Source organism: Drosophila santomea, chromosome 2R, assembly GCF_016746245.2.
Source record: "Drosophila santomea strain STO CAGO 1482 chromosome 2R, Prin_Dsan_1.1, whole genome shotgun sequence".
Classification (NCBI taxonomy): domain Eukaryota; kingdom Metazoa; phylum Arthropoda; class Insecta; order Diptera; family Drosophilidae; genus Drosophila; species Drosophila santomea.
The window spans coordinates 17,921,364-17,935,019 of record NC_053017.2 but is presented as its reverse complement, the minus strand read 5'-3'; the positions used below and the strand labels follow the sequence as shown (position 1 = coordinate 17,935,019).

The 13,656-nt window shown below is 40.9% G+C and overlaps 1 protein-coding gene across 1 annotated transcript in view; it reads right to left on the bottom strand.

The window, feature by feature from the left end:
* Positions 1 to 11,233, bottom strand: part of LOC120445301 — a 43,561-nt gene extending 32,328 nt beyond the window's left edge. Inside the window, exon 1 of the mRNA XM_039625610.2 lies at positions 10,455 to 11,233. Within this exon, the coding sequence (XP_039481544.1) occupies positions 10,455 to 10,902 (448 nt within the window). The 5' untranslated portion in view covers positions 10,903 to 11,233. The remainder of the gene's footprint in view (positions 1 to 10,454) is intronic.
* Between the last annotated feature and the right edge of the window lie 2,423 nt (positions 11,234 to 13,656).

The window sequence follows — 13,656 nt, the reverse complement described above, 5'->3', positions numbered from 1 at the left end:
GCCCAACCTTCCAATAAGTCGTTGCGGTCGGTTAACGCGACAATAAAAAACACTTTAAAAAATGTGCCCATTGTTCTGGGCTAAGGGGTATGGGGTTTTTGGGGGGTATGGGGTTTTGAGGGGTCTGGGGTGTGGGGTGTGGAGAAGAAAGAAACTTTTAATAAAAAGCAGCTACATTTTGGGGTTGCTTTTGGGTACTTGGAGGTGGGGCGAGCATCGTCAAGTGAAAGTGCCCGAAACTTGGGCGTGGAAATTGCAATTTCTTCTGGGTCCATTTTCTTCAGGGCGTGGCGCATTGAGGCATAAATAACAGCAACATTATTCACACCGAAACGACAACAACAACAGCAGCAGCAGCGACCGCAGCGGGGAAATGAGAATAGAGACTAGAGAAAGTGCCCCCCGTAGGATGCTAGGATGCTAGGATTCTCTTGTTTTTGTTGTCCTCGGCTACTAAGCAAACTCGGGCGGAGAAAGCCAAGTTAAGAGCAAGTTTGTCTGCCAGGCAATACCATACCATGCCATGCCATCCCAACGCAGGCAACAGCAGCCAAAGTTTATATTTGGTTTATTTACGCTTAGCCAAGTTTTTTTTTTTCCTATTTTGTTTTTATTTGTTACTTATTCTACAGTTCTAGTGGGGTGCCAAAAGGGAGGCAGGTGGAGGATGGGCGGTGGCAGAGTACATTTTTTAACGCTTTAGCAAATTTTCTGGCGCTTCAAAGTTGTTTTGCGTGTATTTCGTCTTTGTTTTATTGGACCAAACTTTTGTCTCGCGCTTTTGAAACATGCAAAAGTGAGTTCTTAATCCCCTGGATGCGGATGCCTGAGAGTTTTTAGTTAACGCAAATTAGGAGAACACAGGTTAGCCAAACCTTTCGCGTTTCTGTTACAAGTAATCCCCAAGTGTTTTGGCTCATGATAAAAGTATTTTTATTACATTCCTCTTAACACATCCTGTTGCTAGCCCCAAGTTTGTTTACTTCACTCAACCATAACTCCCGTATTAAAAACCAATCCACCTATTTGAACAACCCCGAATTTCCAGATTTCCACAGCCCCTGGTATAAAATCTCACCCTCGAGGAAACTCTAATTAGGTTAAGGTAGATGTAGTCGGTAATCTTTCACGGGGGCTTATTTTTATTTCAAGAAGCTTACGGTTCATATTTCATTTTCCACCAAGAAATTGTGTTTCGTATTTTGGTTTCGGGGCTTTGAAGTTGTTTGGGCTCAGTTCGTTTCTTGGGTTGTTTGTTGATGTGCCGCCGCATTTATTAACACTTGAAGGTTTTTTTCTCGCGACAGATTGCCTGCAGTGCCACGCCCCCTCGGGGAAAATTGACCGACCCTCTTTGTTCGTTGTTTTTCTTTCCGAACGTTGTTTACCATTTTCCGCAGACTGACACCCAACCGACTCTCGATTTCCCTGTTATTTTCCCGCTCGACGCGTTCTGTCCCCTCATTTTTCCTTTTTTGCCGGCTCATTTCGAATGCATCGGCAAGTGGTTAATTTAGCCATGGGCTATCGCATCTCGGCTATCGACAATCGGTCATCCGAGCGTCTGGAGAAAATCTCATTGAGTTTATCTCATTATACGCCAGATTGACCATAAAAATTGGATCATCTATCGAAATAAAAAAAACGCTGTATAAGAAGCCGCAGCTTTGATCTTTCCTCCACTTCCTTATATTCCCAAACTTTACTGTGCAGCCATTAACTTGCCGCAAAACAAAAATATGGCCTCTCCCCAGGGTGCAATCCTTATAAATTGCTACCACCATCTAGGAAATGCTCCTTCTCCACTGGTTTCCTCTCCACTCCACTTGCCGCCAACGTCTTGCGCTCATAAAATTGCTTAATTAAATGAGTTTTATGTCCTATTGACAGTCGCTCAAACGGAATGCGAGAATGCGGAATTTATGCGAACTTGTCACGTAGCCGACAATTTGTCTCAATCATAATTTTCCCCTATCTTAATATTTGTTTCCTTTTCTTTTTCGAATTCTCGAATTCTCTGATTCTAGGGTTCGGTTCGCTTTGTCAGTGTCCTTAATTAAGGCCTCGGGTTTGTCTGTTTTCGGTTGGCCAGGGGAAGAGATACAATCTAAAGGATAACAATACACGCGTGATGTCCTGTCAGACAAAATAGATAAATGTCACACGTTGCCTTTGGCTTAGAAAGCATAGGACATAAATGAAAGAAAATGGTCTAACTTGTGTCACATGTGGAATTCAAATACACATTCAGCTGAAGCTCTATATTGTTAGAGATGAAGTAAAACATAGGCGTGCGTTAAAATCAATTCGAAGAACGAATACCTATCATATAACGTATAAATCATCCTACCAAACAATTTACATTCAATTTCATCGCAAGCTTCCTAATTTCATTGTCATGCTCCCCACATTCCCTGCTTAATGATTTTAAAGTTCAGCGCAGAGTGGAAATACCTACTTTCCAGTGATATAAATCACAAAATGCGTCTATAATTTGTTCACATTCTTCAGGGAAACGAGACGCCAGACTTGCGGAGCTGGTGGGGGAAGTCCGTGAGGGAAAGCCTCAAAAGAAAACCCAGACGCGCAGCAAGAAAAGTAAAATACTCACGGGCACACCACAAACAAAAATTCCGCCCACCTATGAAATGGCGCACCCACGATTCCCAGCACATTACGCAGACATAAATACAGACAAACAAAGTTTTGTGCGACGCGTTTCCGATTTCGGTGCTGTTTTCCGCTGGCATGGGGAAAATGGGAAATGCGAGGTGGGAAAAGGGAAAAGGGAAAAAGGGGCACGCATGTTGTCTGCTGCTTGTCTGGAAAGAGACAACTCTGTTTGGAAAAACGGCGCAGGGTTCAGCCACCTGGCAGAAAAGATTTATGTAGACCAAAAAAGGTGTGTGTGTGCGCGTCTTAAAGCTGCAGGTAAAAGGGGGAAAATTTACGAGCCAGACGGGAAACCCTTTTGCAACAGAGGAAGTCCCTTTTCCCGCCCACTTGCGCCCATCCTCGGCATAATTAGGCTGCCATTAGCAGTTGGGTGGCACACAGACATACATACAAGCGAAAAGTAACCGCAAGGTACATTTTTCAAAAATCTCCCTCTTTGCGTTTGCACAGACCATAAATTTGTGTTGAAGGGTTTTGTGATCATATCGCTTACACATTTCCATGCAAATGCATTATTAATGAGCGGATTTCTTTCGGGGGGGGGGGGGGGGCACCACTGATTTATGTGGCACACTTAATTAGGATCAGAGAACTGCAAGAGTGGCATTTTTTGCCACCCTGATCACACTCAACAATTTTGAGTGCGGGTGCCACTCACACCGGTTTTCGTGGGTACATACAAACACCCGCTCAAAATATTCGGGTGTCTGCAAACACCCTGGTGCCTGCGCACCCGAATCAATGCGGCACCCTACGTCGCGGGTACCGATCACACTTGCCACTCATAACGAAGGGTAGAGAAGGCAAACATGCAGAAAAAGGCAAGTGCCTTTTTCTCGGAAACACCCGGGTGTCTGGCAAAACACCCGGGTGTTTTGGTAAACACCCGGGTGTTTTGGTGAACACCCGGGTGTCTGGTAGACATTCGAGTGCCTGTGGTAGGTAACATACGAAAAAGAAAAGTACATTAAGTACTGAAAAACGAAATATATTATGCCGAAAATCTGTAGATTTATGCATTCTTTTTACAGAAATTTCACCAACACGAAATAGACATTTCTTTTTTATATCTTATATTACTTGCTTTGTTAAAATTTTTAATATTTAATTCCCATATTTAATTTTGTATGTATAATTTTTCTTTTTAAAGTGATAAAAAAAGCAATAGAAATAGAATTGTCTTAATTAAGTACAAATATTATTTAATAATATATATAATATATTATAATATATATAATATATTATAATATATATATTATATTATTTAATAATACATAAGTTTGTTTTCTGTTAAGACATTAGATACATCAAAACGCAAAAACATGTGCACGACCTTTTCCTTGGGTATTTCCATTCACCCTAAATTTTTTGGACCGTGTCTCGCTTCCACCCATACAATTTTTATGCATACAGAAAAGTACCTGCGGCCGATTCTTGCTTGCGCGTCACCCACCCTAAACTTCTTTGCACAGCAGACACCCGGGTGTTTTTGTGCAAGTACAAAAAACACCCTGGTGGCAAAACACCCGGGTGTTTGTCATTGCTAAATTTAGGGTGTCTCCAAACACCCGGGTGCGGAGACTCCCGGTGTTTAGCGGGTACACTTAAGGTGCCGGTGGCTTGCTGCAGTTCTCTGATTAGGATCTCGATTTGCTGCCCCAATTTGCGTTGCCTACTTTTCAGCGTCGCTTGGTTTTAATTCTACATTTTTGAATGTTTGTTTAATATTGATTTTGTTCATGCTGCCGCATGCAAACATAAATCAAAAGGCAGTCATTTAAGCTGACAAAAGCAAAAAATGCAGCCACAATAAGATAAATAAACTGCACAAATATTGCGTTTGGCAGGGCAAACTATATGTAAATGAAAGAAGCGGTCGGCAAACACATTTAACCGGAATTTTGCAATTTCCAATTGCAGATTTTATTACCTTCCGATTTGTCATGGAAGATACGCAATGAAAAAGTGAGCAAAGGTTACTCGTTTGGAACCAACGACTTAAATATGCTCGATTAATAGACTTGGTCACTTTTAATATATGTTTTTAATTAAAACTTAAAACGTATATTTGTCATGGAATTTAAGCATTTCTAACGAGCTAAAAAACGCATTAAAAATGTAATAGCAAATTACCCCTTTTTTGTGAGGGTATTTCGCTTGAATAAAAACGCTGTATTATTTGACAATTAATTTCCATCATGCAAAAAGTCAACCAACTTTACTGGTGTATTTTCAAGCACATTTACATTTTAATCATTTAAGCATTTAACATGATTTTCTCTTTGCACATGGAAAAAAATTTAAAACAAAACAATACATTCAACAATAGGAAAACTAGATCAAAGCAATTTGGTAAATAAATATTCATAAACACGACCAATCGAGGGGAAACATGTTTTGGCCAATTAGGATTATGGTAATTCAAAACATTTGTGTTTTAATTTAAGTTGAATTAATCTTATTCGGCTTTCCTTACAATAATATTAATTAAAATTTTCCGAACGCAATAAAAACGTGAGACAAATTGTGCAATTGATTGCTTATTAGCCGAGGTGAAATATGTCCTTATTTCTGACTTTTTTTTGTTTTTAACCCACCAAGCATACGTTGTTCAATTGATTCATATATGTAACGCACCGCGAATAATATAAATATAATGTAATTTTAATGCGCGGCGAATAAATAATTCAAATGGACTTAAGCGCAATCTGCTGTACAGCATTTAATATCGCGCCAACATTGTTAAAGTCTTTACTTTAGTCCCAAAAAAAAGCACTGAAAACTGTGGTAGCTTGGGGGAACCGAACCTGACATTATATCAAATTTCATTCATTAATTTCCATTTGCCAATGCCACGCCTGTCTGACTCGGTGGGTTCATGCTATTGCCCCGGCTCAAGGATTTTCCCATTTTACCATTGCCATTTCCCTACCCTGGGCAACAGCCCACTGGAAAACTTTCACTTTCTGTGTAATACAAAACCTGGGCACGGTTTTCTTGTCTTCTCTCGTGTTCTGTTGCGTTGTCTAATCATGTATGAATGAATAATGATATGAATTTGACAAGGCACCATGTATACAAAGGAAAGAACTGAAAGCGGGTGGGGCAGGACGAACGTAAAAGGACATGCAGACGAAATTTATTCATGCAAGTAAATGCGGGAAAAATGGAAAACGCCTGAGCTGGGAAAGTGAGCCAGCGAAAATTTTGTTTGCCGTGATTTTAGCCATGTAAAAGAGCTACCGCTTCTCATTTTACATCCAGGGGGAAATCTGGATTTCTCAGTGAGGAAAGCACAACATTTGGGGAGCATTGGCTGCTTTTAATTACGACACTTTAAGCTTTAGCCGGCACTAAGTAGGTGCAAGTGGTCGGAAAGAACTCGGAAAAACACTGCTTCCCTCTGCAAAAAAAAAAAAAAACGAGCAGGTAAAATGAGAAAAGGTATTTACATTTATTATTAATGTACTCATGCTTCAGCTGAGGAACAGACTGAAGAGCAAGGAAGACGCAAGGAAATTGCGTTGTCAGCAGCAGTTTCAAGATCTACGGCTCTGCCAGGAGCTTTTCTTTCTTTGTGTTATGAATTCATAATGCTTGACTCCGGACTTATAAAGGCGAAGCACTCCCCAACCGAAAAATATGCGCAATGAACAAATTCGAAATGCTTTAAGCCGTAATCTGGGTGCACAAACAGTTTATCTAATGGGGTTTACGGTATCAGTTGTTTGGCCTAAATGAATGGCACATATATTGGGAGTTTCTTTTTAAAATAATTTGAATATATACATATGTGTGTTGACAATGCTAGTCTGCCGATTAAAACATTTTCCATTTCTTACACGGATTTCCCATTAGCTTAGCAGTCAAAAGCCCCCAAATAAATGCTCCTGGGAAATAATCCCCAACCGTAGTTGCCATTCTTATCATACGATATTTTAGGCCTGTACATGCGGCTTATGCTCTCCCTTTTCCCCATGTGCTTGAACAACAAAAAAACAACAAATTACAAACATTTAAAGTTTGTTGGAAAATGAAATAAAGAGGGCCCCTCAATGTTTTGCTGGCTGTTTCCGTATGTTTGTCTGTGGGGATATGCATTAAATATGCGGCAGAGCGGAGTACTTGGCTCATGTTAAATGTATGCAGCAAACATTTAAGCGCCGTTTGTTACTCGATAATTTATTTAGTCAGAAGAGCAGAAAGAAAGTCAAAAATTAGGCAGAGAGCAACAATAAAATGCGAGGCGTGAAAGTGCCGCAGGCGAAAGTATTTAACACCAACTACAAAAGCACGCACGTCCTGCCGCCGCAGTCAAAAACAAATGGGCAGCGGCGAAAGCAGCAGCCAGGATAATTGCCCCAATGGACGTGGCAATTAACGAGCTGAGAGCCGCAAGGACTCGCCAGGACTCTGGACTCTGGACAATGGCCCGCAAGTTATGCGGCACAAATTGCGAACACTTCGAGGGGTGGAATACTGTGCGGTGGGTGGTGGTGGGTCGTAAAGTGGCATTGACAACGGATCAGTGGGGCAGGGTATTATCGCAGCTACCAGCTACCTTGCGACCATCTACGAAATTCAATCAACTTCCCTCTTTATTTGTAGGCCAATTAATTTTGGCAATCTAGCCGGTAAAAGCCATTGGTCGAAATACGTGAACCCCGTGCTGGTAAATCGTATATTCAGGCACTGCAAGAAATACTTGCTATCTCAGAAGTGCAACTCAAAAATCTTAAAATTGTATGGTTATTGTTGTAATAATCGGATATAGGCAAGCTTAAGAAGAATTCATAAAACATTCCTAGCTTTTAAACGATCTATTAAGATTATCATCCAATGAAAAACCATTGCTGTTAGGACAGAGCACCAATTAATTGCAACAATTAAGATGAAACCATAAAGTGATTGTCTTAGAAATCGCAATGTTTCTTTCAGTGCCTCGAGGCCGTTGCCGTGGCAGTCATTTCAAATGCAACTTGCCAGAGTGCAACATTTCATTTTGGCTTGCAAAACGCTCGAGAATTGACTCAACAAAAACCCCGACAAGCAATAAAAATGGCAAAAACAGAAACGAACCGAGTACCAAAACCGAACTATCAGCAAACAAAAAAGCATAAAACTGTTGCGAAACTGCTTCTTTCGGCGAGTGTGTTTCGTTTTGGACCAAACAAAAACAGTGACAAGGGGCAAAGAGTGAGCTGGAAAAAATGGCAGGACTAAAACAAATATTCAGCAGGAGGCAAACTTTATTTCGGTTTCAATTTGCGATAAAAACAGCGACAACAGTCGCCGGGGCAGCGGCCAAATGAAATTTAACAACTCGCCGAGGAGGAGCTAACTCGAATGGGAAATGCAGTGAGAATGGACATTTGGGGGCCTGGCAGCCATAAAGGATACGGCAGGACATTGGGGGCGACTTGGCACAAAAGACGGCCAGTGCATTTCCCTCGCGTTGCAATCGCAATCGCTGTCGCTGCTTGTTTTTGAACATTCATAATAAATTTTGCGCTGCGAACCTCCTTCGACAGCAAAAACAAAAGGATCTCTATATATATATATAGTATATACTTTTTTGCTGCTGCTCCTAGTTCCTTCTTTGCTATGCCGCCTCCAACCAGTTGAAATGTAACGGATGTTAGAGTTGCGCACTGAAAATTATATATAAACAGGATATGACAGGCAGGAAGCCATTGCCCCCCAATCCGCCCACTTCGACTACGATTTTCCACCGCCCCAAGTCGAAGTGCATTGCTAAGCTTTTTTGCTATCCTTTTGCTCCGCTCTGCTGCCTGAATTTTAATGCCAAATGGCATTCCGAATTGGGCCAGGACTCCGCCGTGTCGGACTAAGGGAGTATCAGACCAGCTTCGGATGTGCCGCTGGCCAGGACTAAACGGCTATCAGGGGAAACAAGTTGAGACGCAGGAATTCTGGAGAAGGAATTCCGAGAAGTATATTGTGTCCGGGGGCATTGGTTCATATTTAATGTGAAATGCATAGTGTTCTGCGAAATGTGTCATATATATTTATGTAGTCGATAAGCATGTTTTAAGGCTAACTCCGTTGATAGTAACTACTTAAAATATTAGCTTTCTCTAAAAAGTTAACACTTATTTTGTGTTTATTCTATCCGAAAAAAATTTCGAAAATAATAATTCGCTCTATATATCAAGGATTCTTCTGGGGAAACTCTTTTTTGTGTTGTGCAAACGCACTCTACTGCATTTTAAGTGTTTAGCAACAAAAACACTCGCCTGAATAGCAAAACCTAGTGTAGTTTACGATAAAGTACGGGCACTAGTCCTTTTCGCTATATTTTATGCAAGTATAAGCACAAGTGCAGAGCTCACATAAATCACGCATACGCACTGTGGCAGACTGCCTGCCGCAAAAGGAAAAACTATAAATAAGCCAGACGACACTATAAACAACCAGGGAAAGAATGAAGTTTATGGCCCAGAGATGTATAGCTCGTAATGCCCATTTAATTACTCATATGAGAGACAGAGCCTTTTTCATCCCACCGATAAGCTTTAAAATCAAAACATCAAAAATTGGAATTCCGCTGCGGATTTAGGATGTGGCAGGATAAGAATGAGCTGTGTGGTGGCGTGGTCCTTTCGCTCTCTTATTTATATTGAACAACTTTATCCAATTTCTCGTTTTGCGCTGAGACCAGCACATCGCGCATAAGCACGTACAAATCGCATTTCTTAGGCTCCATCCTTCCGCTTTTCCGCTTCCTGCTTATCCTTTTTTATTTGGCCGTGCATGTGGGCCAGGCTTTGGTTGTTTAGCTGTCAGATTTACTTGTCTCACTGGGTCGTCTGAATATCCTGCGAGCTGCCAATGTGTGTGTTTGTGTGCCTGTATGCTATAAATCGACAGCTAAATCTGCAAAAACATTGATAAGACAAGCGACACACCAGTGCGGCCAAAGGCATTTTCCAGCCCCAACCAAGCAGCCCCCACTGATTTAACCCAAAATACCAAAACGAACCGAAAATGTTTAGCCAACTTGCTGCGAAATTGCTTTTCGATTTATTTTCCTTACGTATGTAGATGCCCATATATCTGTGTACATATGCATGCATGTCTGACAAATTGCGAGAGAGGTAAGCTAAGGCATTGTGACAAATTAGTCAGTGGCCATTTGTGCCTGGTTGCTGAGCTGGCACAAATTATGAGATCCTTATCCCCATCTCAACGATTGAGTAATAACTGAAGTGGGACACAGGACACACACAATGTTTGACCCAATTTGGGTGGGGGCACTGGGCCAAATTGGTTTGGTTTTGCCTATTTAAACGAATTTATACAAATTTTAAATCGCAAAATATTTGCTCGAAAATTGATGCTGCATATCTACTGAAATTCCAATCAAGTGCAAATTGCAAAAAATATATATCCTGCACTTTACTACAAAGTTAAAATCTAGTGCACATCAACTATACTTTTAAATTAAACGTAAATTAATTTATAAGGCTAAAAAGCTTGTGCTTGTTTGTTGAGTTTTCATTAGTGTTCATTTAAAGAACATCTACTTTATTGTTATCATAGTTTATAGTCAATGAGTAAGGTTTCCAATTCAGTGCTAAGCCATTATGGAAATAGTTATATTATAGCAACGAAGATCTAAGCAAACACACTACTAGAGATACAAAAGAATCGAATGGATGCCATACATTTAACTGCATTTTACTGCATTTAAGGATCCTGTTCTTCTTTTGTGATTATTAAAATGCCTAAAATTAGTTGTTGTATGGAGCACTCACCTAACGTCTTGGTCCACTGGGCGGTGGGTCGCCAGTCGGGATAGTGCTTGGGGAAGAGCTCCCGGGTCCAGTAGGTGTGCAGGACCACCTTGTAGACGGCCAGCCGGTCCAGGGTGCAGCCCGTCTGGGGGGCGGGCTGGGTGGCGGGGGGCGTGGCCAGCGAGGCAGTTGGATTCAGATTCAGATTCAGATTCGGAACGGGACTGGGATTATCGGTGTAGTAGTAATTGCGATTCAGATTGGAATTTGAATTCAGATTGATGCTGTTGTCCCTGGACTCGCGTTGGTCCGGCTGATTTTCGACACTGTATGCATATATGGATGGGTTCGAGATGAAGGAGGCGCCATAAGAACTGGCGGCACTCGCTTTCGAGGATATGGAGCCGAGAGCCAGGAGGATGCACAGCAGCCAGTGGGCCGGAAAGTCTGTTTTCGGTGTCGCTCCCATTTCGTCAAATGTTGCGTGCTAATTCGCTTGCCTTCTGGCGGCTATTTTTGTTTTGATATAATTTATATTTCTCGCTCTTTACTTTTCTTTTCTTATTTTTTTTTTTTTGCCGCTTACACTTCACATTTGCCTTCGGGCCGTCGCTTAAAAATAAACGCACACACACACTCGCGGCATTCACATATTTATTTTTGGTTTCTCCAACTTTGTACGCTCTGCGTTTTCTTCACTTTTTGGACTTTTGGCGCGCAGCAAGCTCAATAAATTCGATATGGGTGCGAGTTGGAGCAAGAACTGGCCACAGATTCAGAACAACCGCCCGCGTTGAGAGTTCGTCGCGGACTGAGCAAATGTTGCGGCAGGCAATGAAAACATGGGCCATACTGAGAGAGCGCAACGATGGAGCACTGCAGAAATTGAGAGAGAGAGTGCGGAAATGCGGGAGAAAATGAACCGTCCTTTGGCGGAGAGAGAGTATAGAAATTTCCGTGTTGGGGAAATTCTTATCGTCCAACTGTTGTTGCGGCGGTGAAAAAAGAAAGAAACAGCCTGTTGAGCGCCCAGCTAACTGTTGTTGCCTAAGGACATTTTTTTAGAGCCACTAGGTTAATGTTAAGCTTTATGTTAACTTTTACCGCTCTGTTAATAGCTGGACTAACATTTAATTATAAAGAGGGTGATAAATTATTTATTAATAATCATTAGGGGAATATAATAAATTTGCATTGCAATCTAGACGAAAATAATATAAAGTTTTTATACATTAATGTACGTACCAGAGCTTTAAAGTATTACTATAATACTAACAATGTATCTATGAACATACTTATAGTATCTCTCTTCTTGAAATGTATGTAAATAATAGCAGGTTTTACGCTGTATTATGTTTCATTCGAGTTCCAATAAAAATTCGCACTAGTATTTAATTACAATGTTGACAGGTTTTAACCTTTACTTACGCAATTCAGTGAGAGAAATTCGAAAATCCCCTACGAGACTACGAATTTGACTGCCGCCGAACACTTGACATTTCCCCAGATGCGCGTTAGTTGAACTCCCATTGTTGGCTTAACCCCCGACTGCGATTAACCCCCTGTGATTACCGTGGCTTGTGTGGTGCTTTTCCGCACCACTCTGCCGCTGCTTTTGCTGTTGTTGCTGTTGGTGTTTTCGCTGTTGATTTCCACAGGCTTAGTCGCATTTATTGCACATTTCCTTTTTGCCATTTCTGAATGTCAGCGTTAATGAGGCGGGCTTATGTGAATGACGACTATTTACGTAGATGTGTGTGTGCTTGTGTCTGTGTGTGTGAGCACACATCTATCTCAATCTGCGACTATAGTTGATACATCAACGAGCATGTGTGTGTGTGTGTGTGTATGTTCGACAGCTCGACTTTTACCATTGTGCTCGAACAATGAGAACAATTTCCGATTAAAACCAATTGAAGCTCTTTAATTGCTACAATTCAATTAAACAACACGCTAATGGCAACACAACGGCCACAACTATCGATTTATTTAGTATGGGGGTGGTCAGCGGTCCGGTGTGGTTCGCTTCGACATTCTTTCAGAACTCCACTTGAACTCAGTTCCGGTAATTGCCATTGATATGTGCCCCCGGTGGCAATTACACCCCCTCCCACGGACCCATGGCCCCATCCCTCGAGGAAGAGCAGTCTTCAGGTGGGAGCTTCCCAAAACTTGGGCACACACAATTATGTCGCACTTAAATGAGTTGTACGTGTTCTGACCGAATGTCCGTGCCCTGTGTTCTGTGTCCTTTATAGATCGTGTCCTGCGATACGCTTGGGTTCTTCTCGGCACTCAAAGGAATGAAATGTTTAATCAAACATATGTTGTACATACATTGTTCAACTGTATTAAACGTTAGCTATAGCGCACTATAAGCGCATAATAAAATTACGCTGTGGTCCGATCATAACATGTGATGAGTAAATTATATTTATATGGTGCAATAATAAATAATTTTTCGTTGATAAAATTCGTTATATGTTTATATCATCACAGTTACCAAAATTAACTGTGCCTGATTTTTCCCAGTCTATGTAAATTGTGCGTGCGTGAAATTTATTGCAGTTAATAATAATTGTCCATTCTACTTGAACGACGACCACAACGGTAATGTGTAGCCCCAACCACTTGGCCATGTCTCCAACCGCCTGCGGTCAATTATAACCGGACAGTCCGCCATTTGTCTTAGACATGGCCAGTACCAGGTATTCAGCTGTCCTTTGGGCCTTTTTATGGGGCTTTAAACGCCGGGCCATTAGTTAAGTGCGTCAAACACGAATACACAAGCCCTAATGGAATCTATTCAAATGAGGTGCTAATGCCCGTTTTGGGTAATGTTTATGAAGCATTGTACTGAGAGTTACCATTGTCGTACTCGATTTATGGAAATTACTTGCATGATTTTTTGAATATTTCTTTTTAAACTATGTTTCCAATAAATAAAATATTTACATATTCATTTCTAAAACCATCTACACATTTATTAGATTAATTATAAAATAAGGCAATAAAAAAATATTTTCATTTAGTATTTTACGCGAAAAAAGGCATAACATTTAAAAGTAGAACATTTTATTTCAATTTTCAGCTTTAAAGTTTAAATTTGAAATTGTTTACTTAATCAACAGAAATAGTCAAAGAGTACTTTAAATAAAGCAATAACTTAATATATGGGTTTCCAATAAAATCGGCATTTACTTATGTTGTGTAGAAAACAATG